At 47.0% G+C, this 25637-nt stretch overlaps 1 protein-coding gene across 1 annotated transcript in view; it reads right to left on the bottom strand.

Annotated features, from left to right (window-relative positions):
- The window catches only part of RERG (RAS like estrogen regulated growth inhibitor), a 90052-nt gene extending 81597 nt beyond the window's left edge, over positions 1-8455 (bottom strand). Inside the window, exon 1 of the mRNA XM_044455352.1 lies at positions 8314-8455. Coding sequence (XP_044311287.1) covers positions 8314-8374 — 61 coding nt within the window. The 5' untranslated portion in view covers positions 8375-8455. The remainder of the gene's footprint in view (positions 1-8313) is intronic.
- Between the last annotated feature and the right edge of the window lie 17182 nt (positions 8456-25637).

Genomic DNA, 25637 nt, shown 5'->3' on the forward strand with positions numbered 1-25637 from the left:
TGCAGAAAAGGGTAAGCAAACCAGTGCGGGAAGATGCTCTTGCACCTTGGAGGAGCCTCACCTGCTCCAGGCTCATGTCTGATTTGTGGGCTTCCCTGTAGACCTCCGGTTAGTTGCAGTGGGAACAGAAAGCTTGGCAAGATCGGCTTTTAGTCTGACCCAACAGGGCTTTGCTTATGTTTTCACACCAAGAAAGAATTCCACCAAAACGCTTCAGCTATTGTATTAGAGTTCTCCACACTGTGGATTTCCACCTTGGTGCCAGGAGGCTCCAATGTGCTTGCAACACCTCGACTGGTGCTCATCGAACTCTTTGTCCCTCCTGCTTTTTATTTTATTTCTAAGTTGGTGCGGGGGGGGGGGGTGAATAAAAGTTACTGGGAGGCTGGCTTGCTGCGAAGCCAAGTGCTACCCTCTAGCACTCTCATTATTTGGCTTCTGCAGAGTAGGGCATTTTCTTTGTGTGTGTGTTTTGTAGCTCAAAACCTCTTCCTTGTAGTTACTTGTTATTCTTGGACAAGTTATTCTTACTTTTCTTTTCATCTCACCGGTTCACCTGGCAGGTCCTGACTTCCTAATCTTGAGGCTCAGGTTTCAATAAGGCCTTTTCTGCATTAATTTCAGTAATTGGCTTTGAGCCTCTGCAATAAATCAGCAGAGAACAGATTACAGCCTAGTTCCCTGACCAAGATCGGCTTATACATATGCACAAGACCCAAACAGACCCGGGGCTGGCAGACAGACAAGAGTCCATACGAATATAAGTTCCATCAGTGAAACAAGACCGGGAAGCTTTCTAGGTTAGAAAGATGCTGTTTCCAGCAAACTCTACTGCCTGCTGCCCTCCTATAGATATAATGGACTGGCCACGAAACAGCCATCTAGCTGGCAATCAGATCTGTACCTCACCAGAAGCCTTTGATCCACCCACTTTAGTTGGGGATGCATCTTATGTCACATCCTAGAAGGCCCCTCTACTGCAAAGTCTTCCCCCAGTGCCTGCTCCCATGGAGGACATGGAGAAGCAGGAACCCGTGTCAGGGTCAGATCCCCCACCTGTGGAAGACTGGCTGTACCAGAACTCTGAGTCTCGCCTCCCCCAGCTCATAACCAGGTGGAAGGCTTGGTAGAGCTGGATTCTCAGTCATCTGCCATGCCTGGCTCAGTAGCCTGTAATCCGTGTCACAGGCTATCACCTCCTCGCATGCCGGGAGCAGGCTGGACACCACCTTCCTGGAAATGCATAATTTGTGACTCTCCATGCCTAGCCTCGCAGCCACTTTGGGGGAGCGTACACGGCACCCTCTCAAAATCCAGAAGCGCCAACTGACTCTAAAAGAGTGAGGGCCACTGCTCTACATATTCTAGGCTTCCCCCTTATTTTCTCGCACTGCTCTCTCTTCTGTTCTTCTGTGCAACAGACCACAAATTCACCAGTTCATGTACATACCACAACGTTGGCAAAAATGATACAGTACATCCCTATAAATGCCGCTCTGCAGAGAAGAAGATCCATAAATCATCAACGCCAGCTCTGGACTGCATGTTATAAGGCCCTGTCATTCAACACTTCTCCTATTAATTTCTCCTTATTTCAAACAGACTCCAAAGTAATGTAAATGGACCTCCTGCTGCCCTTTAAAGCCAGTCATGCCAAGCTGCCTCCAGATTAGGTGATAACTTGCTCTCACATAGCCTAACTTGGTTCGCAAGCAAAACACACATTCCTAAGTTTTCCTTGTGTCCCTCTGGTCATCCCTAGGATATTATCAAACCATGCCGTTATGTCAGAAAAAGGCAATCATTTCAAACGGTGAAACTAGAGGCTGGTTTAGACTAGGGATGGGGTGAAAAATCACTCTTTTTTATTGGCAGATGCAAATGGGGTGTGGAAAAGATGACTAGATTCCAAGCTCAACCTGGTCCTTCAGACAATCACGGAATAGTAGAGCTGGAAGGGGCCAGAAGGCCATCAGGTCCGACCCCCCCCCCCCCCTCAGTGCAGGACACCAAGTTACACCATCCCTCTCAGATGCATCCTGAATGCCTCTCATGTGGGAGGGCAATATCCTTTCCTTATAAAATAACATTAAGAGTATAACATAAACTGCTACATATGTTTAGCATAAGAATGCTCATCCGCTCAGTTCCTGTCTCTTACACCTGGAAGAGAGAGGAAAACTGGAAAGATTTCAGCCACAGTTCAGCTACTCATGGGGCAATCCTGTTGCACTTAGACAGAAAAAGTACTACAAATTCCATCATCCCCCAGCTAGCAATGCTGGAAGTTATACAATATTTGGAGGTATATAACCTAGAAAAATAACACTTGAAAATTGTTCTAATTCATGTTCTAATGCATTCATGTTCTAATGTTTGTGCATTTTCAACTTTGTTAACTGCCCGAAGAGCCTCAGCTATTGGGTGGTATAAAATAAATTAATAATATAAATAAAGCCTTCCAGGGTAATTGGTTTCATTGTACCACTCTAACAGTCAGGACATTCTTCCTGAAATCTAGCTGGAGCCTGGCTTTCTGTAACTTGAGCCCATTATCCTGTGTCCTGCACTCTGGGATAAGTGGGAAGAGATCCTGGCCTTCCTCTTTGAGACAGCCTTTCAAAGACTTGAAGAGTGCCATCCTATCTCCCCTCAGTCTTCTATTCTTGAGGCTAAATATGGCCAGTTCTTTCAACCTCTCCTCATATGGCTTTGTTCCCAGTCCCGGCATCATCCTTGCTGCCCTCCTCTGAACCCTTCCCAGGTGGTCTCCATCTTTCTTCAGTCACGGTGCCCAGAACGGGACACAGGACTCCAGAGGAGGCCTAACCAGTGCTGAGCTGAGTAGAGGGGAACTAGTACTTCCTGCGATTTGGAAGTCAACAGCCTTTGCCATTTTTGCAGCCACATCACAACGTTGACTCAAGAATCACGCAGTACGGCAGCTCTGCTCCAGCGTGCAGGAATCCTTTTAGCCTGTGCCCTTAGCTGATCACCAAACATGGTGGCGATGTCAGACCAGTTGCTCTCTACACCAAGGGTTTCCTCTCTTCTTTCAAGCCCAATGACCATTTAGTTGGGAAATTATCAGTATCGAATTCACCTTCGACCAAAGATATGCTTCAATAATAAAGCAGGATATTGCGCTACTGCATGGTTGCGGCTGTTACGCAAAGTCATGTAAAGTAGCCAAGAACTGCAATTAGGCAAGACTGTGACTCAGGACCGAAACACAGAGCTGGGCTGCTTGCAATACAAAGCCCTCCATTGACCATGTCAGTGCAGTGAAGGCAAAAGCTCCTTACTTAAGAGAGGAGCTGAGCTTACAAAGTGACAGGTACACCCACATAATGTAATCTGCAACTAAGAAAGAAAAGGGTGTTGCAGCCAACTCCCCTAGCACTAAAATAAGTTCTAAATAATAAAACCAATTATCTCAGGGCATAAACTCAGCCGTTTTTTGAGTGCTCTTTCTTTCACCCTCTTCCCATTATTCTCAAATGTTGGAGTGCGGTTTATACAAATGCAATTCATTCAAATTATCTTGCAGGCCAACTGCACTCGATGGGCTTTCCTACTCTGGGACTGGATTCCAGATTAGGTGGCAGTTTGAATGTTTGAATGTAGCTCCTAGTTTGAATGTAGCAAGACAGAATGACAGACAGGGTGACCACGTGTCTTTTCTTCTTCTTTTACAGAGAACCATCCTCTATTTCAGGGGTCCTCAAACTTTTTGAACAGGGGGCCAGTTGAAAGGTGCCGGCAATGGGAGCGGGCTGCCGAGGCGGTGTGTGTGGGGGGAATGCGGGCTGGGGGGGCGCGCACGTCCAGCAAGGCAGGGGCGCACAGAGGTCATTTTCTCTGAGCGAGTCCAAAACACTCTCGGCACAAGCAAGCCGCTACCTCGCCATGTGCACGCCGTGTGTGCACAGCGAGTCCAAAACTTCTACAGTGGGCTGGAAAAATGGGCACGGTGGGCCGGATCTGGCCCGCGGGCCGTAGTTTGAGGACCCATGCTCTGTTTGAATTGCTGCCATGGGTTGTTTCTCTTTTGGAGGTGTCCTCTGTTTCATAGAGCCTACAGTTGCGCCGTCACCTGTGGGTGCAGCGGAAACATGGAAATGTGCAGCACCGTGTGGCACCTTCAGTCTGTAACAAGGAGAGGCCCAGTCAGGTACAATTTCCCAGGTGACACCCGCCTCCCCGTCATGTTTTCCCAGGCTGAGTCTGGGAAAGCCAGGGGCCTTTGGACCCATTGCCTTCTTCCTTTTTCACGGACTCCAGAAAAAGTAGCTGCTATAGGGCATTTACCAAGCTGCTGAAAAGTTCTTCTGAAAACCTAAGTAATTCGCAAAGCCCCTTTTTTAAGCATCCAAGGAAATTCAAACTGGCCACATAGCAGGTCTTTTTCTTCTGTCCTTTTTTCACTTTTTTGAGGCTTCACAATGCTAATTCCTACAGACTGGTTTTAGCTTTCTGGTAGCTTTTAATCAAGATGCCAGGAATAGAAACCAAACTTACAGAAAACCAAGATCTGCCACACCATCAGGGACAGCACTTATGCACTGCCAAAAGGAAGGCAGTGTGTCACCAAAAATGAGACACAAAACCCCAAATGTTGTATGTGCAGATACAAATTTATATTTGTATTCTTTTATATTGTTATTTATTTTATATTGTTGGTTTTATATTGTTATTTTTGTATTTTATTGCATTTTATTCTGTGCTGTGAGCCGCCCCGAGGCTTCGGCAAGGGGCGGCATAGAAATGTTTTAATAAATAAATAAATGTAGAGGAACAAATTCAGAAATAATATTTGCAATTTAAAGAAAAATATACTATAAACAAAAAGACTTACCAGGTAACCTGGGTACCTGTTCTCCATTGTTTAAGTGCTAAGTGTCAATAGGGAAATTCAAGGGCTCTCCAGAGATAGCCTGGGAAACCCATTAAACTGACAACTGTCTTCTGGTAGCTCTTTAAATCTGAGGACTGTCCTCTGTAAAGTAGGATACCTGGCCATCCTAATTAGGCAGAGTGAACCTGCTCCTTCAGGCAGCATGTTTTGGTTGTCATGAAGGGAGAGACATTGCTAATTAATTTACAATTATTCTATTTCTACTTCCAGGGAGAGGAACTGACCAGCCTGGGGGTAACGTACCCCATGACTTGGAAGGGGACACCACTTGCTATTCCACCTGAGACAGTGAAGTGTTCTGGACTTGCCTTCTGTATTTAAAATATTCTAGTGAAAACCCAGGAAGTTAATCCCATAAAGTTAACTCAAATAGCAACTACTTTAGGCCAAACATTAAAAAACAGTAAAGTACAGTTGGAGCCTTCAAAATAGCCTCTCTCTCTTTTTTAAGTCCAAAACTGGAAGAGGAAACAAGAAATATCACTGTTCCAAAATCCTGCATCTTGAGGTCTGTATCTTTAGCAGTTGTGTTCCCAAGGCTCTAAAGTATAGGTGTGCACAGGGGGAAAAATATTTATTTATTTGGGATATTTCTAACCCGTCCAATCACTATGTATCTCTGGACAGCTTACAAACAAAATTCCATAAATACAACAGTATAAAATATCATATAATACCCCAAACAATAATAATACTAATAAGACTAATAACCCACGACTGAAGTAAAACATAATGAATTTAAAAAAACATTAAAATGCTGGGTGAATAAAAAGGTCTTGAGCTGGTGCCGGAAAGCGTATAATGTTGGTGCCAGGCAGACCTCCCTGGGGAGCGCATTCCATAGCCAGGATGCCACCGCAGAGAAGGCCCTCCTCTGGGTATTCTGTCTCCTAATCTGCTTCAAGGAGGGTTCCCGGAGCATGGCCTCTGCTGCAGATCTTAAGGGGCAGGAGGGCATGTAGGGAAGGAGATGTTCCTTCAGGTATCCTGATCCCAGGCCATTAGGGCATCAAGGTCCTTGCTCAGGGGTGGGTTATATGCATTTTCAGAGCTGTAAGTGCTGTTTCCCCTTCAACAGCTGCCCCCAGATGGACCTCCTGAGTAGCCTGGCAAGAGGAGGCATTGGCATTGGTCTGGCCACTGCCCCAATGTCCTACAGAAGAGGTCCAGTGCAGGAATGAAACATCAGGTCTGCCTCATTTCTCTTTGGACCCTTTTAGGGAAGAGTTGCCTTACAGGAAGTCTGAAAACCACCTTTGGCTCCACTTTCAAACAGCATCCAACCAAGATGCATAGCCCTTGAGTAAATCTAACCTTTGGCTGGTACCCAGAAATAGGTGGACGAAGCAAAGAAAAGCAAAGTGTGCCCGTCTGGGCAACACAGTTCTCTTACTTATTGCTACATGCATATTGCTTCTTGTTGGGGATCAAGCCCATTTCTCCTCCAGGTTCTTGGAAAACGTTTTGGCCTGAACTATTGGCATGGACCTCTAGTTGCCTGGCCAGTATTGGAGAGCCAAAAGGAAGGTTTGCAGGCAGTACAGGCCAATGCAACATTAGGCAAGTTTTCCTCCCAAGTAACAGCTATAAAGCACATAGAATGGGCTATGGAAAAGCCAAAAACATAGTTGTCATAGTTGATGCTGCTCCGTTCTGATAGCGGCCTGGATTTTTATTCTACAGTAGGCCTGCACCAAGGTCAACACAGCCCAGGAGCCCTTCCAGCAACTGAGACCATCTCTCTTTGCCCGTCTCTGCAGACGCAGGAGATTTATTGTGACCCTGGTGAGTCTCAGGCATCGCTGTGTTCAGGAACCCCTTTGCCACCATCTATACAGCTTAAGGATGAGGAAGACATTGGCTCAGCCTACCTGATCTGCCCTTCCTCTAGCAATCTGCAACCTGAAATACGATCTTCCGCATTTGCATTTCTGCATTTGCAATGCAGTTCTCCACTCAAAAATGCATAGAAAAATGAGCACTGTTGTGGAAAGGTGCATACAAAACTGGGTATGTTAGTAAAGACACTGAATAAAATTGAATGACATTGGGCAAATTAGCATACAAAAAGGCATGTCTTATGGAGAACGGCATGTGGAAATTTCACACAGGCTTTCAGAAAATTCAAAACCTGATGTGGAAATAGGAGAAAAGGAATGCAAGATCGGGAAAAGGGGAGAAACCGAAATGGACAGATTCATCTGTCCCAAGTTATAAGTGCCTTGATTATGTTACCAACTAAAACAAGAGCAAACACACCCAGAGGCCCTGCTCTGAGGCATATATTTCAGGAACACTCATAGAGGCTAAGCCAGGGCAAATAGATCTATTTTAAGGAGGCACCTGAATGCGATGAGAAAAAGAGCACATTGTACATTGTAGGGATCTGCAAGCCAGGGAAAAAGCAAAAAATGGGCAAGGAACCAAGGGTAACCTTAGAGGCCTGGTCCTGGGCCAAGGAGGTCTGGTTCCCTGGCTTTGACTGATGTGACCACCAAGCATAGTCCCAGGAGACATCTCTGCTTGCTTTAGCAAACGTCAACCACGCTAAAGGTCCGATGCTACTTGTGATGCGCACGGTTCACCTGACCAGCTGGATGCAGGCAGGTCCTTCCCGGGGGGGGGGGGGGGATCACTTGCTCACAGCCCGTTGAAGCACCTCCCTGCTCCTCAGACTCCTACCTGAAGTTCTCAAATCTAACAAACGTACGTCTTGATTTCCAGCATGTTCCCCGGGACAATCAGGGGTGGTGCCACTCTTGCTATCACGTACCTCTTAAAATGGCAGGTGGGAAATTGCATGTTCAAAGACAACACTTCCATAAATAACTCTGCACGCAGAAAACTTGCATGTTGCATTGATGCCTTCTAACACAGCCTTCTTCCCACTGTTTTTTTCATTTTACATGGGGGGAGTAGCTCTAGCAACGTTATATATTTCTAGGATCAAGGATAATATTTGCCGGTCACAGTGCAGCTTAGACAATGACCTCTATGCATTTGTTTGTAACAGGGGTGCAGAACCTCAGACTTGGCACCAAAACCTTTTTTTTTAAATTCAGCTCCACCCCTTTTGTCTTCAGCTCTTCTCACCACTGGATGGTAGCTCCCAAGAGCTTCCCTGAAATTAAATTCAGCTGAAAGACGTTCTGCCCTCCTTGTTTAAATGGTCTACAGACAACACCTTTATAGTACCAACTCTTTGTGCTCTGGAATCACCAACAGAAATGAGCCTCTACCAGGGCACACATAAGGACACATAAAGCCTCAAGAGGTTCCTTTGTCCAGCCATGTGCCTGCACAGGATCCTTCTTCACCTGCGAAGAACTTCTTTCGAAGAACAGCACACAACTCAAAGGAAGGATGAATGAAAAAGAATGAAGCATGACACGTACCCGACTTCCCAACTCCAGCACGGCCGAAGATGGCCAGTTTTACTTCTGCACTCTTAGCCATGGTGAGACGAAAAGGAAATGGAGCGAGTGGTGATGTCCAGATCTATCCAAATTGGCCAGATGGATGAATTTCCAAGTCCTCTCTTCAACTCGACTGCATCATTGTGATTTCCAAGCAGGGCCTGTGAGAAAACACCCACCCAAGAGATGGTGAGGAAGTGAAGGCAGCCACTGGAAACCTGTGAGCAGACAGCTCTTTTTAATGTCCTCCTGGATGAGCTTTCTGTGCAGATGTTATTAAAGCAGGCTTCAACATCCCGGCACCCTCCAGACGTGTTGACTACAACTTCCAGCATCCCTAGCCATCATAGTTGGCTGGGGAAGCTGGGAATTGTAGCCCAAGACATCTGGAAGGTGCCAGTCTGGGGAAGTCTGAATTACCTGATGAATCTAGCAGCCAGTTGACTGCTCCAGGTTCTTTCCACTTGGTGAGAAAGAGAAAGAACCATCTTATGGGTTCAGAAGAACACAGGTCACTCACTTCAGCCTGCAGGCAGAGCAAAAACAGGGCTAGATGACTCCTTCCTTCCCCCACCCAGTTGCCAAAAGGACCTGCATGCAGAAGGTCTGCAGGTTATGGGGGAGTTTTGGCATGCCCCCTGCTCCCTGTGATGTCAGCAAGAGGCCATTTTAACATGGGGGAGCTTTCAAAACTGTGGTTCCCCTACTGGAAATGGCACAATCCCAAGACGGCACCAGGATGGGCAACTTCCCTCCCACTGCGCTCGGCACTCTGTGCAGCTCTGCTGAAGACACAGAAGAGGCGGAGCAGAATGGGGGGAGGGCTGGCCCTTCCAACGCTGCGGTGGTGCATGCAATGGAATCCAGAGGACACTGGTTGCCCTGGAGGCCTGGTCCAACGTCCTACCTGGCTCCCAGTCCTAAGTGCTCCTCTTTGTGCCTTCTGTAGTGTTTAAGTCAAAGGCCTCTCCGACCCCACTGCACACAGGAAAGGGCCCTTGAGCTCCACCAAATGACAGAGCTGCAGAGAGAGTCCATGCATTATCATGCATATCTTCCACTCATTCCATGTCACAAGCAAAGAAACCTCTGCGTTAAAACTCCCTTTCTCTGTGCCCCAGAGCAGTTGTACAATGTAATGCATTTATTATTCCATTTGTATCTGTTTCTCCTCCTTGCAAAGAGCCCAGGGTAACTTACCTAACCGTCCTCTCCATTTTATCCTCCTGTTGGGTGGTTTGGGCTGAGAATCAGCAAGCAGCCCAGAGTCACCCAATAAGTTTCATAGCTGAGTGGGGACTAGAACCCAGATCTCCCAAGTCCCAGGCTGGCACCCCAATCATTATACCAAAGTGGCTCTCAGTAAGAAGGAGAGAGCTTTTCCCAGGCCTTGAGCGAATGGAGTCAAAGAGCCTTTGACTGCTTATGCAGGAGTTCAGTCCAGGCCATAATACCAACAGTGATAATACAGCTCCCAAGAGCGATTTGCCAACCCAGTTTTGGACAAGGCAATCCCACCTGTAAAAGTTTCCTTTATTTAGAAAACTTTATTTCAGAGCTTTTCAAGAGCAACAAAGAGGAAGCACCATACCGCCAATGCAGAATGTTATTTTCCTCTGCTTGGAGAAACCTGAACCACCATCAAACATGCATAAAGGTTTAACATTCTTTTTACAGCATTGCAATTTAGTTTTTAAAATATTCCCCCATTGTTCAGTCAGCCAAGATAGCTTCAGTTATCACCAGCAATTGGCCTTGAGAACTAACGTTGGGTACATTAAAAAAACATGTTTCTGAAATGTACAGAAAACCACAGTGAGCAGGTTCCCACAGTTCACAGTAACCCCCTTTATTAGTCAACAAAATTGCTTTAAAAGCCATATCCACTGAGGGCAAAAGGTACTATCATGACATTTTCTCTCTCAACAAAACTTGCTGCTAGAAGTAATCAGAAGTCCTTTGTGTAACCAGCATCAGAAGCAGAACGCACAGATAGCCAAAGCTGGTGATGTTTCACTGAAAATGTGCTCTATTATACGATACAAAAGGTTCCCCCACCCCATTCCATTCATCGGTTTGGTAGAGGAGTTCTTATCCAGAAATGTAAAAGGCAGCGTGGGTGGTTCAGTGGAAGGGTAACAGAGGGGAACACAGCTTTGCAAGATGGGCTGTATTTCTAGCAAAACAATATGCTATATTACAGGTTCCCAGCCCTGAGGTTAGAGACAGCCTTCAGACCTTGGAGGTCCGACCGCCTCTTCAAGCTAGCACGCCAGATGCCTCTCCGAGTCGGGACTGCAGTGCATCCTTGGAAAGGGGCAGAGGGGGAGGCTCTGGTGCGAGGGGAGGGGAGGGGGAAGGAGGGGGGGGAGGCAACCAGAGGCACAGGGTTTGGGCTATCCTGAGGCCTCGTCTGCTTCCTTCCTTCCCACTCCAAAGCAAAAAGCCCTCCTAAAAAAATGCTGGAAGACTGCCTTCCCACTCTTCCGATGCTGCGTAGGATGAGTGCAACCTCCATATTCAGGGGCTGCAGAGCACTGCAACAGGGTGGCTTCCCCAGCGAACAGGCCTATGGCTCCCAGGGACCTTACAAGTTTCCAAGGGCTGCTCCTGGGGCTGGAGAAGTCCCTGGGATGGAGGGACTGGCTTCTGACCCATCCCCCTGGACCTACGGCTGCGGTGGGATGAGCCAGGGTGCTGCTTCCCAAGGGCACCTTCGTCATTTCAGGAGGAAGAAAAGGGGGCGTTCCAGAGGCTGGGCCTGCCAGATCTTGTGGCCCCTCCAGGCCCAGGCCTAGGCCCAGCCCCAGCAGGCTCCAAGGCCCAGCTGGAGGATAACATGTCAAAGGAGACGGCAGAGGCAAAATTCACCTGTCCCTTCACCCACCCTGCCGGCAGCAGCACTGCATGGACTCAGCACCACCGCAGGTGCAAAGACACACAGAGAGAGCGCAACACACTCTACAAGTTCATTTTATTTCTTTAAAGCAGCCTTGCCCAACCTTGTTCCTTCCAGACATGTCTGGACTGCAACACCCAGAATTCCCAGTCAATGGTCCTACCGGATGGGAATTCTGGGAGTTACAGTCCAAATGCCTCTGAAGGCCATCAGGTTGCAGAAAGCTGCAGTTTAAATATCATCTCACTCCTAAGTCAAAAAAGGCTGTTGGGACAATCAGAATTCCTTGAGCAACAATCAGTTAGAAGCTGACCTGCCAACGATTTTTTAAAAACCTGCATGCAGGATTACAATTTACGAAGATATGCTGCACAAGGAAAAGGGGATCGGGATGGAAGAGGAAGAAATCAGCAGAATGACCCTGCTTTCCCTCTCTTCTCCTGTGGGGAGCAGTCCCACTGAACAGACCCCCTTCTCTCGTTGCCTGATCCTGTCTCTCCTTCCTTCCCACAGGGCAGCTGATGCAGGTCAGGCAAGGGGAGCAAGTTGAACCAAGTGTCCTGTTGAATGAAGCATCCTTGAATGCAGTGGTGCTTACTCCCAAGTGACGGGGCATCCTCAGTTCGTGCCCAATGGCTCATCTCATCCTGTCTGGGTTCCACTGCCCACAATGCACTGGCAGGCTGCAACCACAGAAAGAGCCTTCTTGGTAGTGGCTCCCATCTGTGGAATGGCCTTCCCAGAAAGAGCCATCTGGTGCTCTCCCTGCATTAAGGCACAATCTGATGCATGTTTAGGCAGAAAAAGGCTTACAACTATGCTTGCAACTGTGTAAACCTGCTTAGGATTGTGTCCTTCCAGGCCCTCCTCCTCCTTCCAGCAAGCATCTAATCTTTCACCTGTTAATGTTGCAGTTCCCCCTTTAACCTTTCCCATGTTTAATACTTCCATTGTGGGGTTTATTGCCTTGACTATTATTAAAATGCAATGTCCCAAGGGCATTTGCCAGTTGGACAGAATATAATTTCTGCAAATAGTGTAGGACTGCAGACATGCCACGTAAGTATGAGATTCTATTAGTCTGCCTGTTTTGGAGGTCTGCATTTTGCGATAGGAGTTTTAAGCAGAGCGTTAGATCTTCGGGGATTCAATATTGATAATATTTGACTATGGATTCTCCTTCGGAGTGTGATTACAAGGGCTAGCTGTCATGAGCTCTTGCACCCTCAAAATTCACCGCAACATCACTTCAGCATTGCCAAAACTGTCATTTTATCCTCACAACAACAACCCTGCGAGGGAGGTTTGGCTGAGAGTTCATGACTGGCTCAAAGTGGCCCAGAAAGCTTCATGGCTGAAACAGGACCCAGACTTCTCAGGTCTCAGCCTGACCTGCTAACTGCTAGACAACTTTGGTTCTTTTAGGGTAGTTTAATTCTAATAGTTTTTATACTGAATCTTATGGTGGTACTGGATTTGTCAGCAAAGCTTGTATTGATCCCTTTTTTTACCCTCTTGGCACTTACATAAAACTCCTCTCCATTTTTTCTTCACAACAACCCTGTGAGGTCAATTATTTATTTATTTAGTTATTTAGAAAATTTCTATGCCGCCCCATTCGCCGAAGCCTCGGGGCGGCTCACAAATAAATCAATTAAAATACTATAAATTAACAATATAAAACAAGTTAACAATATAAAATAAGTTGAAAGTAAAATTAGTTGAAAGCCAGTGAATGGTGCAAGGTCATGCAGTTTACAACCACGTGGGAACTAGAGCAACATTCTAACCATTATGCTACGCTACCTCTCAATACATAGACATTTGTCTATACCTCTGTCCCAACTTCCAGCTCTAACAAATGATCTTCTGTAACACAGAGCCTGAGAGTTTAGACAGTTTAGAAATACTATGGCCCTTAACTAGAGAAAACACCTTATTGGAAACACCTTTCTCTACCTGTGGCCCTGGAAATTTTCTGCTAGGCAGCTCTGGAAGGAAAGAACCAGTAGTTTCACTTGGCATATGACAGCTTCATATGTTTGACGAGATTACATTTATTTTGGTTCTTTTTTCAGTGTGTTCTTTTCCCTCTCCTGCTTTTCCTATGCAGTTTTTTTACGGTTCTCTTTATCTCTAGCCTATGGTGAAGACCGATAAACAGAAACAGAGCGAATCAGAAGGGTCCTCCTGGGCCATCTAGTCTGACCCCCAGCTCCAGCCGGCTAAATTTTGAGTTGATTTATACCATCCCACCAGCTCCTAGGTTATAAATCAAGATGGTGTAACAGCTCCCCCATTCTACTCCTCTGCAATATTATAATGTGCATGATCAATTAATTAAAGCATTACAGCCACTAAAATTGGCAGCGGCCAAAGAACGCAGTCAGAATGAGCTGGAGAGTTTAGAAGCACCAGCCTGGAAATCCAACCCCGTATCTCCACTGGGGTCCCATAACTGCACCTGTTGTGTAGCCTTGGAGCGGGGATGTGGAACCTGGCGCCCACGGGCCACAAATAGCCTGCGGGAGCCCCACACTCTTTCCCCCATGGCCCAGCTCCTTGCACTCTAAATCAAGTTCACTGGTGTTGGCTGGCTGAGAGACATGAAGCCTCAGCAACCCTTCCCTCAAAGACCCGAGCGATAACTGCATGGTTATCCCCCCCCCCTGCATACAATTGCCTGTGTTTGTATGCAGATGAAACCCTTGGGGTCGAATAGATTAACTCTGGGGCAGTGATAGGCAATCTTTGGACCAACTCACTTATATGTTCTTGGCTTAAGGACTAGTGTCATGAAAGTGTTGTGCTGGAAAGGTGCACTATGAAAGCTCTTGCACAAGTGCAGAATTTGACTCCTGTGGTGGATTTATTTAATTAAATGTTAACTGCCTGTGTGTGCATGCATGCATGCATGTATGTATGTATGTATGTATGTATGTTTAATCAATTAACCTTGATTAATTAAGTTGGTCAATGAATTCTAATTTCCTTGGAACAAAATACTTTTATCACACCTTTCTACCAAACAAGAAAGAAAGAGAAAAAGAATTCAAGGCAGCTAGTTTCTCCTTAGGAGTAAAATACACACAGCTGGGCCCCAATAAGCATTGCTTATAATCCAGGAGTTTGGAGTTAGACATTTTGATGGCTAGGATTCAATAGTTAATTCCATTGAAATAAATCTGCTTAAGTGCACTTAATTCTATGATGGATTGTAGCGGATGCCTCTAGAAAGCCCTTGGATTTCGTCTTATTATCCATATTGTTTCATCTCTCTCTCTCTCTCACAGTGCTTTTCCATCATGTAAGGAAAACTTAAGGCTCTTTCATGGTTCCTGCTCTCCCCATTTTATCCTCACAGCAACCCTGTGAGGTAGATTAGGTTGGGAGCTGGTGACTGGCCCAAATTACCCAGTGAGCTTCAAGGTAGAGTGGGAACTAGAGCATAGACTTCAAAATCCCAGCCCAACACTCTAACCACTACACCAACCTGTCTCTCATTTTGCATTATAAATCCATTCCCCATACTATTGTTCCTCACTCGATCCTAATGGCTCAAGTTTGCTTATAAGAGTGTTTAAAAATAAATAATGAGCCACAAGTCTTAGGAGACTGAGAGGCAGGTTATAAAAATAAATGCAAGGAAACCCACACTCTGCTTCATGCAAATCAAAGAACAAGCAAAGTTAAAGCATCTTACAGATACAAATGGTCAGAATCCAGCTTTAAAAAACTTAAGATTTCCAAAGCTAGAGATTTTAAAAAAATGTCCTCTACCATTTCATCTTTCTGGTACATCTTGTAATTTTTAAAACCCTTTTAAATGTCTGCCCCACCTCTCCTCCTCTTGAGCAGAACCTAAGGTGGCATTCAAAGCCCCCCTCCTCTCCATTTCCTCCTTGCAGCGACAGCAACCCGGTAGGGTAGGTTTGGCTGACAGTTTTGACTAAGCAGAGGCTAGAAACAAGATCTCCCCAGTCCAGCACTATAACCACTACACCACACCACCCATGAAACTTGGTAGCAAACTGCGAAATAATAGAACACCTCAGAATAAAACATGGGACTATTCAGTCAGAGGTTTACAAAAATAATTTGTTTTCAAGAGCACAAAGCTTGTCTGGAAACATGAAAGCAGAACAAAAGTTTGTGCCCTTCAAGCAGGTGTAGAGTGTTGTTCTCGCACTAACAGCTTAACCACAGTTGACCCCTAAACATAGCTCTTCAGAAGACCTCGAAGCAAAAAGATGCCACTTCTATGGCCCTTTCCATGGGAAATTAAGGCCTGGCCAGAGCGAGATATGAGCATGAGGTTTCAGTGATGGGAATAAGTAACTGCCCAAGGACAGAGAGTGAGCTCATGGCTGCAGCTCGCAGAAACTGGAACTGTGGTCTCGCCCATCCTAACCCCCAGACCTCCATACCGCACTGGACACCACCACAACAGATGCGAGGAGAAGGCAGGTTAGCAACACAAGTGCTTCTGTTTTCAAGACCAATTGTGCAAGCAACAAAAGGGACAGATCTGTCACTAAATTTGAGGTTGAGTGCGAGGAACAATCCTGTGCCATTTATGCACTTTAACGCAGTGGTGGGCAACCTCCAAGCCTCCAGCTGTTGCAGGACTGTACCTCCCATTCGCCCTACCCAGTGGGACTTGGAGTCTTACAACAGTTGGTCAGTCACAAGTTGCCTGTCGATGTTATATACCAACAGATGGCCATAAACTTTGCTGGCGAAGAGCCCAGTTTTTCGAAGCCACTTGCTGCAACCAATCTACTAGTCCCTCAGGTGCCAGGGACTCCTGGTTTTCTAGAACGTAGGCGCGAAGACTGGAAGTTACTTCCCGGATCTGCCCGCTTCTCAGGACATAAGAAGATTCAAACTGTACACACCCACACAGAACGGAGCAAGTCCCAGGTACGAACCGGCTCACAGTTAAATTATTTTGCAGCCACTCTAGAGGAGAAGCCCCAGCAGTGGCACAGAGATCCCCTTTCCCTCCCCGTCTTTTTGTCAGTCCTCACCAGGGGAAGCCCAGTAGATGACAAAACGGAAACTCTCTTCGGTCGCTTCTATTACGATGGGATGCACACCCCACTTCTGTCCCTCTTCCGAGCCACCCAAGGCGCCTCACACGGTCCTCCTCCCCGCTTTTCTCCCTACAACAACCCTGCGAAGTAGGTGAGGCTGAGCATGGGCGACCGGCCCGTCTCCCCGCGAGCCTCAGGGCCGGGTGGGGGGCCTGGACGCGCCCGCATCTCCCGAGTCCCGGTCCGCATTCCACGCACCGGGCCACGCCGGCTCGTTCGCGCCGCGTCGATCGGTGCAAAGGGCGAAACCGGCCCCGCCAAGCCGGCGTCCCTCGGACAGCCCGGCCCAGCCGGATCCGGCGACCGGACCGCATTCCCGTCGCCGCCGCAGAGCCGAGCCGAGCCGCCCGCCCGCCAGTCAGTCCGGTCCGCTGCGCACCTACTCACCCCTCTCCGCCGGGGCGCTTTCCAGGAGGAGGAAGGCGGCGAGGCAGCGGCTCGCTGCCCCGAAGGGAGCCGTCTCTTTGCCGGGGGATCTCACGCCAGGGATCGGCGGCGCGGGCTCGAGCGCAGAGCCATCGGACGCCTGCCGCGTCGCCGCTCCCCGCAGGCTGGCGGCAGGCGGAGAGCGAGCGAGGCTGCCGCACGAATCAGGCGGGCAACGCAGCGCCTGGCCGCGGCTCTCTTACGCCGCCTTTTTCCCCTTAAAAAGAAAAGGAAAGAACGTGGCTCCAGGGCGCCCCCTGCAGGCCGCCGGGGATGCTGGGAGGAGAGGGGGCCGCATCACCGGAGGGCGGGCAGGTGGCGAGCAGGCGCCGGAGGCGGGGGCCTCCTCTGCAGGGACGGCGCCTGTCTGCAGGGCGCCCAGGGGCGGCGTTGGGTGCCGAAACGATCCCGGGCTCAGCCGAGGCGCACGGGAAAAAACCAGTAGATTTGCATATCGCACTGCCACACACTCGAAGTCTCGCTCTGTGTCTTTAAAGGACTCTGCCTCCTAAGGGCGCCCCTGTCTGTAAAAGCAGCAGTGTGGGTGGAAGAGAGGAGGGCGTTTGATTTCAGAGGAAACCCTCCAGCAGGAAAATTCAAGGGGCGGGCGCAGGAGGCGAGGCACAGTTGGCCAAAGCCATCGCACCCAGGTGGATCAGATGCACTGGGGAAGATCTGCAGGGCCCTGTGCCTTTAGTTCAGCGAGTGCCCAGGAACGGAGGACCTCCCAGCTACCGGCAGCTGCAGATGGACCATCTGGGTCTTCAGCTCTAATGGGCTACCCTCCCATGCCGCTTCTGTGGGCGCACAGCACGTCTATGCTATGCTAGTCACGAAGTCATGTGCGACACATTGCAACTCCATGGACAACATTCCTCCACCCTCCCCTGGAGTCCACTTAAGCTCACAATTGTTCCCAGCATTAGGCTCTTCTCCCGTGAGTCCTTCCTTCTCATTAGGTGGCCAAAGTATTTGAGTCTCATCTTCAGTATCTGGCCTTCAAAGGAGCAGTCAGGGTTGATCTCTAGGACTGACCGGTTTGATCACCTTGCAGTCCAAGGGCTCTCAGGAGTCTCCTCCAGCACCACAATTCAAAGACCTCAATTCTTTGTCACTCAGTCTTCCTTATGGTCCAACTTGCATAGCCATACATTGCAACTGGAAAAACCATAGGCTTGACTATACGAACTTTTTTCGTCAGGGTGATGTCTCTGCTTTTTAGTGTGCTGCCTAGATTTACCATAGCTTTCCTCCCAAGGAACAAGCGTCTTTTAATTTCTTGGCTGCAGTCCCCGTCTGTGGTGATCTTGGAGCCCAGGAAAATAAAATCTGTCACTACCTCCATATCTTCCCCTTTCTATTTGCCAGGAAGTGAAAGGACCAGATGCCATGATCTTAGTTTTCTTAATGTTGAGTTTCAAGCCAACTTTTGTGCTCTCCTGTTTCACCTGCATCAAGAGAGAAAGTGAAATGGAACCATCTCAAAATTACAGGTTCTTTGGGTGAATAAAAATTGATTAGTTAAAAGATTGTACATTTTTTTAAATGCCTTGAGAAGGACTAATAGTGGCTCCTGGGACCTGGAGAACGGTAATCATTAAAGAGGGGAATGAGAGGGAAGAGGAGAAATTGGATATTTGAACTTCCTGCAACTTACAGCCAGGAGAAGTGAGTTAGGGTGTTAATGGTAAACAAACAAATAAACCAACAAGGCCTCATCTTCCTGTACAGTCTGCAGCGATTTCCAGAGAAAGAAATGTGAAAATGGCACCCTTTCCCTTCCCCACTGCCCAGAACTTGCACACATTAAGTTCTAAAAACCACCCTGGAACTTGCATTCTTTAATGCTATATAATACAGGCTGGGGGGATTCTCAGGAGACAGGGACTAAAAAGTGGGTACATTTGGCAGTGTTTTGTTGTGAACCTCCACTTGTGGAAAAGGTGCAATTTCCCCCCTCTTAATTCTTGGAGAATAGAGTGCAGAATTGCTTTCTTGCGCAAGTGACAGAGAGTGAAAATGTTAGATTGAATTCTTTTTTGCTTCCAGTCAGCACTGAGAAATTGCTGAATCCATTCTTCAAGGACTCTTCATAAAGTGCACACATTGTCAAGGCAGGATACCCAAGCCGCAGATCCACAAAGAACTAGAGTGATATTTGGAGCAAGAATCTGTGACCCATTGAGTAGTAGCTTGTAACAGTATATTTAATCTAAGTTTCGTTATTCTTCACAAGGGGCACCGTCTATAAGAGGAAGAGATGTGCTGCAGCCCAGATCATTTGGAGATCACAGCCCACAGGTCTGCATTTGAGCAAGCTCCGTTCCGTCGCATGGCAGCTGCCAAACTCTCATTCAGCCTCAGTGACAATATGTGTGGTTGCTGCACCGCTGTTTCTGTAGCATTTCATAGTTGGGGCAATCCTTTCTATTACTATTTGGACACGAACCATCGTCAGGACAAAATGAGTGAAAACTCTGCCATCATATGGCTACTAAAAGCCTAACACTGTAAGAACAGTCCTTCAGTCCTTCTTTTTGTGTTGTGTTTCTTACCCACATTCAGTCCTATTGTGCTTATAGCAAAACCCCCCACCCTCCTTCAGACTGTGTATGCAAGTGATAGATTATAAAAACATCTTGTACAGACTCCATCTTGGCAGCCCCTTTGGGGGCTACCTGCATGCTGCATGTATTTCCTATGTGTCCGAATAAACCGTAAATGTTCTTTTGATTATACCCCCCAGGTTTCTGTTTTTTTCTTGTCACATGCAATTCTTTTGGCTTTTAACATATAGTTGTCCTCCAATTACCTTCGGTATCTGATAATATTGAGATGCTGAGGTCTTAAGGGAATTATTCACTGGGACTGTTTGCAAGGGGCTGATCCTGTTGGTTCAATTCTGCAAGCAGAACCTATAGTTTGTACGACCCAGATTGCTATGAGAAACCACAAATGAGAGGCAACACCCATTTCTGGATGCAGGCAAGTCAGCAGAACTCCCTTATTTATTTATTTAGGATATTTGTATGCCGTCCTTTGCAAAAGCCTCAGGATGGCTTACATAAATAAAATACAAATATCTAACATAACATAAATAAATTAACGACTCACTCTGACTGCAATTAAAATATGATAAAATTCAATATTGAAACTTACTAAAATATTGATTAAATAAAAAGGTCTCAACCTGGCGCCGAAAAACATGTAATGACATATATGCAAGCTCCTCTAACCTGCCCCATTCCAGAAACACTTCTGTTCATTTCAGGTTCCATGTTGTAAAAATTGTAAAAATATATCATGCAAGCAGTGGGTTTTGCTTGCAGAACAGAACTTGCAGGGTCACAACTGGGTAGGTAGCACTGCAGCTTCCTTAGAGGTTTTCATTCATATTTGACATCTGCTTAAATCAAGCTATTTGCAAGATGCCAGTAACATTAAAGTGTTCCGTGATAAACACACAGATAAAATTTATTTTTTCTGTCAAATGCAAAGCTTTGTTGGATGCAGAGTGATATTCCTCACTGGGAACTGCTGCAGCTTAATGACATTTCAGAGTGAGCGGAAAGAGTTGGAAATTAAGCTCAGATGAATCTTTTTCAAGGTGTTGCTCCTCACAAGAGAAATGAGCAATAAAAACAAAGGTTTATGCTGTATCAGTATTTTTATAGGCTGGGCACCAAAGACGATTTCCTATGGCCTTTAGAAGGTGCTCCATCAAGAGTCAGACCAAAGGAATGTTATGATGACAGTGAAAGATGAAGTGGGTGAAGAAACTTTACCTGGAAGCGTTTTCCTTGTTAACAAAGTATCGAGTGTCTCTTTGCAAGAGTGGCAATTAAAAATAGTGGTATTGAACACAGGAATTGTGATCAGCTTAGAGAAAATACTAAATAGTATTTATTTATTTGTTTGATTTATATCCTGCCTTTTTCCTTTTTTAAACAACTCAAGGCAACTTACACCAGACTCTTCTACCTGCTCTCCATCTTATCCCTACAACAACAGTCCTATGAGGTAAGTTGGATTGATTGTCTGTCACTGTCCCAGCGTCACCCAGTTGGCTCCATGGCTGGGTGGGAACTAGAATCTAGATTGCCTGAGTCTCAGTCCTGTGCTCTTAACCACTATTCCACACTGATATATTGACTATTTAGCCTTTCACGCAGTCACTTTAAGGCTATGGATCATGGTTTAATCCCTGGAAAATAAATCAAGCTCTTGATACAGTGTACAGAATTGTGCATGGTGTAATGTAGGTGGACTTGGCAACATTTCTCTGCCTCTCATAGTACGAGCAACCAGGGCCATACAATGCAGCTGAACATACAGGGTATATCAAGGGAAGCCCCTCCTCACTCAGGGCATGAGCTATGAGATTTGCTTCAACAAGGTGTAGCGATGGCCACCGATCAGGGTGGTTTTAAAATGGGATTGGACAAATTCATGCAGGAGAAATAACATGTACAGCCTTTTAATATTCCACTATGTTGATATTTGTGGTGTAGGGGTTAATGTTCTGGATAGGGACTAAGGAGATCTCAGCCTAACCTGCCTCACAGGGTTGTTGTTGTGAGCATCAAATGGTGAGGAGAAGAAGCTTGTAAGCCACCATGAATTCCTTGCAAGAGAAAGAAAGGTGAGATTCTCTCCGCTCTTCTCATGATGAAGGAAATTAAAAAGGCACTTCACTTTAATTTAACTGCCCATCAGTCCTGTCTCATGGGAAAGGCAAGCTAATAAAGTTTACATTTTGTTGATGGATAGCTGCTTGAAAGTAATTTCCACCATTCATCTGTTTATCACATCAGCTTGACAGAGACCAGTGGAAAGGGAAGCTTTGGAACATTCATGGCTTCCGTTATAATGTGATTCAGCTCCCCAAGCTGGTTAGGCATCAAGAATGTTTCCTCAGAGCAGAAAGAAAACTGCAGCCTCTGATTTTCAACCAAAGCAATGCTGAATTCAGAAGCTCCTTCTCAGAAAGATAAAATAACATCTGAGGATTGGACTGAAGGAACACGATAGACATCTGCCCCTAAAGCTGGCAGTTTCTGGCCACATCTGGGGACCAGTTCAAGATGTGTGACTAGTTCAAGATTAGTCAACCCACTTCCATGTGGTTCTCTGGTTGGTGTCACTGGCATGTGGCTGTAGAAATTTCCCATAATGCTCGAGGCAAATTGCTCTAGGGCAGAACAGGGTGATCTTCGGTCCAGGGCCACCTGCAACCCTCTCCACCCCTATTGAAGTTCCTGATGCTAAATTTTACTGGTGGTGGAAATAGCACTGCCCGTTTTCATTGTCATCATTTTCCCATTACAGCCGGCTGTTTCGGGCTTCTAGAATGGTTTGCGCTCAAGTAAAACAAGCATACTGTGGCCACTTCAGGTTTCCTTATCAGCCTGCTGCTGAAAATTGGTGGCAAATTTGCATTTCTGGAGGGGCAAAAATATCCCCCAGGCTCCCCACCTCAGCTGTCCGCCTCGGCTGTAAGTCAAGGAGGAAAATTAAAATGACTACCTCTCATTGCTGCTGCCAGATAAACCTTCTGCCAAGGGCTTAAGGCAGGCATCCCTTCAGCCTGAGAGGTGTTGCCCAACGATTCCATGTGGAATGTTTGACCTTGATCCAGCACAAAGCTGCCCAGATGGAAGTCTGCCGAGAGCCCTAATTCAGCCAATCTCAGCTCCTAGGAGGAAGAATTAATACTTGAAGGAAGAGCCTGGTAGATCAAACTAAGCATCTGCCATGTCATCATGACATGAGAAGCGTCCTGCTGGATCAGACCAAGGCTTGGCATAGTTTAGCATCCTGTTGTCCCCCACAGTCAACCTGATGCTTCTGGGAAGCCCACAGAGCAGGACAGGAACGCTGGTCTGTTGCCTTTTGCTATGTCCCAGCAAATGAACCCAAGAGTCATGTTGCTTCTGAAACCTGGAATGTGCAAACAGCTGTCATGATGATGGCTAGAGCTTCCCTCCTTTGATTAATCTGATCATAATCCTATTTTAAAACCATCTGAAACTGGTGGCCCACCCCATATCTTCTGGCAATGATTTCCTAAAGAACCAAGTGCTCTCCTCCCCCCAAGGGTGGTCAAGTACATGTTTCCAGGAAACCAATCACTCTCTTTACAAGTCCTCTCCCTGGTGTCCGATATTCCTGCACGTGCTGGTTCTGCATTAGGATTGATTGAGCCACAATGGCTTGTGGTCACTGATACACTAATCCCCCATGAAATTGTCAAATTCCTTTTCCAATTAACCCTTAAGACTATGCGCAGCCCGACATATCTCGCAGCTGCAAATCCAATACATTAATTTTCTGGTGTGTGAAAAACTTGCATTCATCTGTCCTGAATCTACTCCTTGTCAATATCATTGGATGACAGGCACCCACTCATGCCCCATGCTTTAATATTATAAGAGTGGGAGAGAGAGAAACATATCTTTCTACTGTCTCCAACCATACAGAATGTCATAAACCTCTGTCCTTGGTTGCCACAGGTTACCCACCTGCACTCTGAGGTTGCATTTGCAATATACCTCACTGCAAGATATAAGTTTGATGGTCCACATTCTGAAATGAAGTGAGGCATTTCTGCTTTTTCTGAGGCAAGTTCCTCACCCCCTTTTTTCAGAAAGATGCATTTGAGTGAGAAGCCGATGCTGATGTGGCTATCCCACCTCTTTTCCTCTTGTAACAAGCCCTTCCCTTTCCCCTTTGTCCTCACAACAACTTTGTGGCAGTTGTGGCAGTTAGCTCGAGAGTCTATGATTAACAAAGAGACATCCACTGAACTTCATGGCAGAGGGGGGATTAGAACCCAGATTTCCCAAGTTCCCCTCAAATGCTTTAAACTCTGCACCATCTCAACTCTCCTTTGAATGTTTTTCCTATCATGGCATGTATGGTAACTTTTGCTGATCATTATGTCATGCTAATGAAAGCTACACCCTTCTTCATAAACTCATATAGATCAAGATTTGATAGCTAAGAAGCTTTGCATGAATGCAATTGATTTGATACTTTTCATAGGCTGAATGTTTTTAAGAATAATTCAACTGCTTCTTCAAGGGTCCTGGGCTACCGGGAAGAGCCTTCATCCTAGTTTGGTAAATCCTTGCATTACAGGCGAATTTGCCATGCTCTGCTCAAGGGCTCCAGCAATTCAGCATTTGCAACAGCACCATCAAAAGAAGCATGCCTTAGGATCTGGCATCCAAAAGAAAATTAGACCTTTTCATCTTTCCATTCTCCAGGAAGATTGCTCCTAGTGAGAAGAGAAGACCGGGGGAGGTGTGGTGGTGCTGTACAAGTGCTTGAAAGGTTGTCACAAAAAGGAAGGCCAGGATCTCTTCTCTATCATCCCAGAGTGCAGGGCATGGAATATCAGGCTCAAGTTCCAGGAAGCCAGATTCTGGCTAGATGTCAGGAAAAACGTCCTGACTGTTAGAGTAGTACGACAATGGGCCCAATGACCTAGGGAGGTTGCGGGTTCTCCCACACTAGAGGCATTCGAGATGCAACTGGAGAACCATCAGAGAGAGAAGGTTTAACATGAACGTGGACACACTCTGGACCTGGTTTTCTCGACGGGGCAGGAAGAGGGTGGTCTGAGGGTGAGGAATTTATGCTTAACTCCCCTGTCATGGTCAGATCACTTCCTGGTGAGGTGTGTGCTTGAGAGCGACCTCTCCCTCTGCAAGGGTGCGGACCCGATTGTGTGGGTCCGCAGCCGGATGGATCCAGATGGATTCCTGAAGGCCCTGGGGGAGTTTCCGGCTGACAAGATGGGTGCTCCTGTCGAGGCTCTGGTCGAACTGTGGAATGGGGAGATGACCAGGGTGTGGACACGATCGCTCCTAAGCGTCCTCTACCACCGGGCAGAGCCCACTCTTCCCCTTGGTATACACCTGAATTGCGGGCAATGAAGCAGGTTGGGAGACAGCTAGAGCGTAGGTGGAGGAGATCATGGGATGAATCTGACCGAACACACTTGAGAGCCCACTATCGGGCCTATGCTGTGGCGGTGAGGGTGGAGAAAAAGAGGTTTTTTTCCGCTTCCATTGCCTCCTCACAATGCCGTCCAGCAGAGCTTTTTCGAGTGGTGCAAGGCCTGGTTCGTCCGGGTCCTAAGGAAGATCCAGTTCCACCCTCAAAGGCCCGCTGTGACGACTTTGCCAGGCATTTCAGGGAGAAAATCGCTCAGATTCGTCACGAGCTGGACACCACTAATGAATCAGAGGTTTCTGGGGAGACGCCAATGCTGCCGTCTGGTCCAGAATTATTGGATGAATTTCAGTTATTGCGGCCCAATGATGTGGACAAGGTGCTTGGACAAGTACGTCCCACCACTTGCTTATTGGATCCTTGCCCATCTTGGTTAATAAATAATTCCAAGCACGGGATTGGGACCTGGATCTTGGAAGTGGTTAATGCTTCTCTGAGGGAGGGTCGGGTGCCTGCCCCTTTAAAGGAGGTGGTAGTCCAACTGGTCCTGAAGAAAGCGTCACTGGATCCAGAGATGGCCACTAACTATAGAGCTGTGGCCAACATCCCGTTTCTGGGCAAGGTGTTAGAGCGGGTGGTGGTGGGACAACTCCAAGCACTCTTGGATGAACCTGATTATCTGGACCCATTTCAGTCCGGCTTCAGACCCGGGTACGGTACTGAATCTGCCTTGGTCGCCCAGTACGATGACCTGTGCAGGGAGATGGACAGGGGGAGTGTGTCCCTGTTGGTTCTCCTGGACCTCTCAGCGGCTTTCGATACTATCGACCATGGTATCCTTCTGGATAGGCTAGCGGGACTGGGGGTTGGAGGCACTGCTTTGCAGTGGTTCCGCTCCTATCTCAATGGCCGATTCCAGAAGG

This window comes from Varanus komodoensis, unplaced genomic scaffold (assembly GCF_004798865.1).
Source record: "Varanus komodoensis strain SLA01 unplaced genomic scaffold, ASM479886v1 scaffold8, whole genome shotgun sequence".
Taxonomy (NCBI): domain Eukaryota; kingdom Metazoa; phylum Chordata; class Lepidosauria; order Squamata; family Varanidae; genus Varanus; species Varanus komodoensis.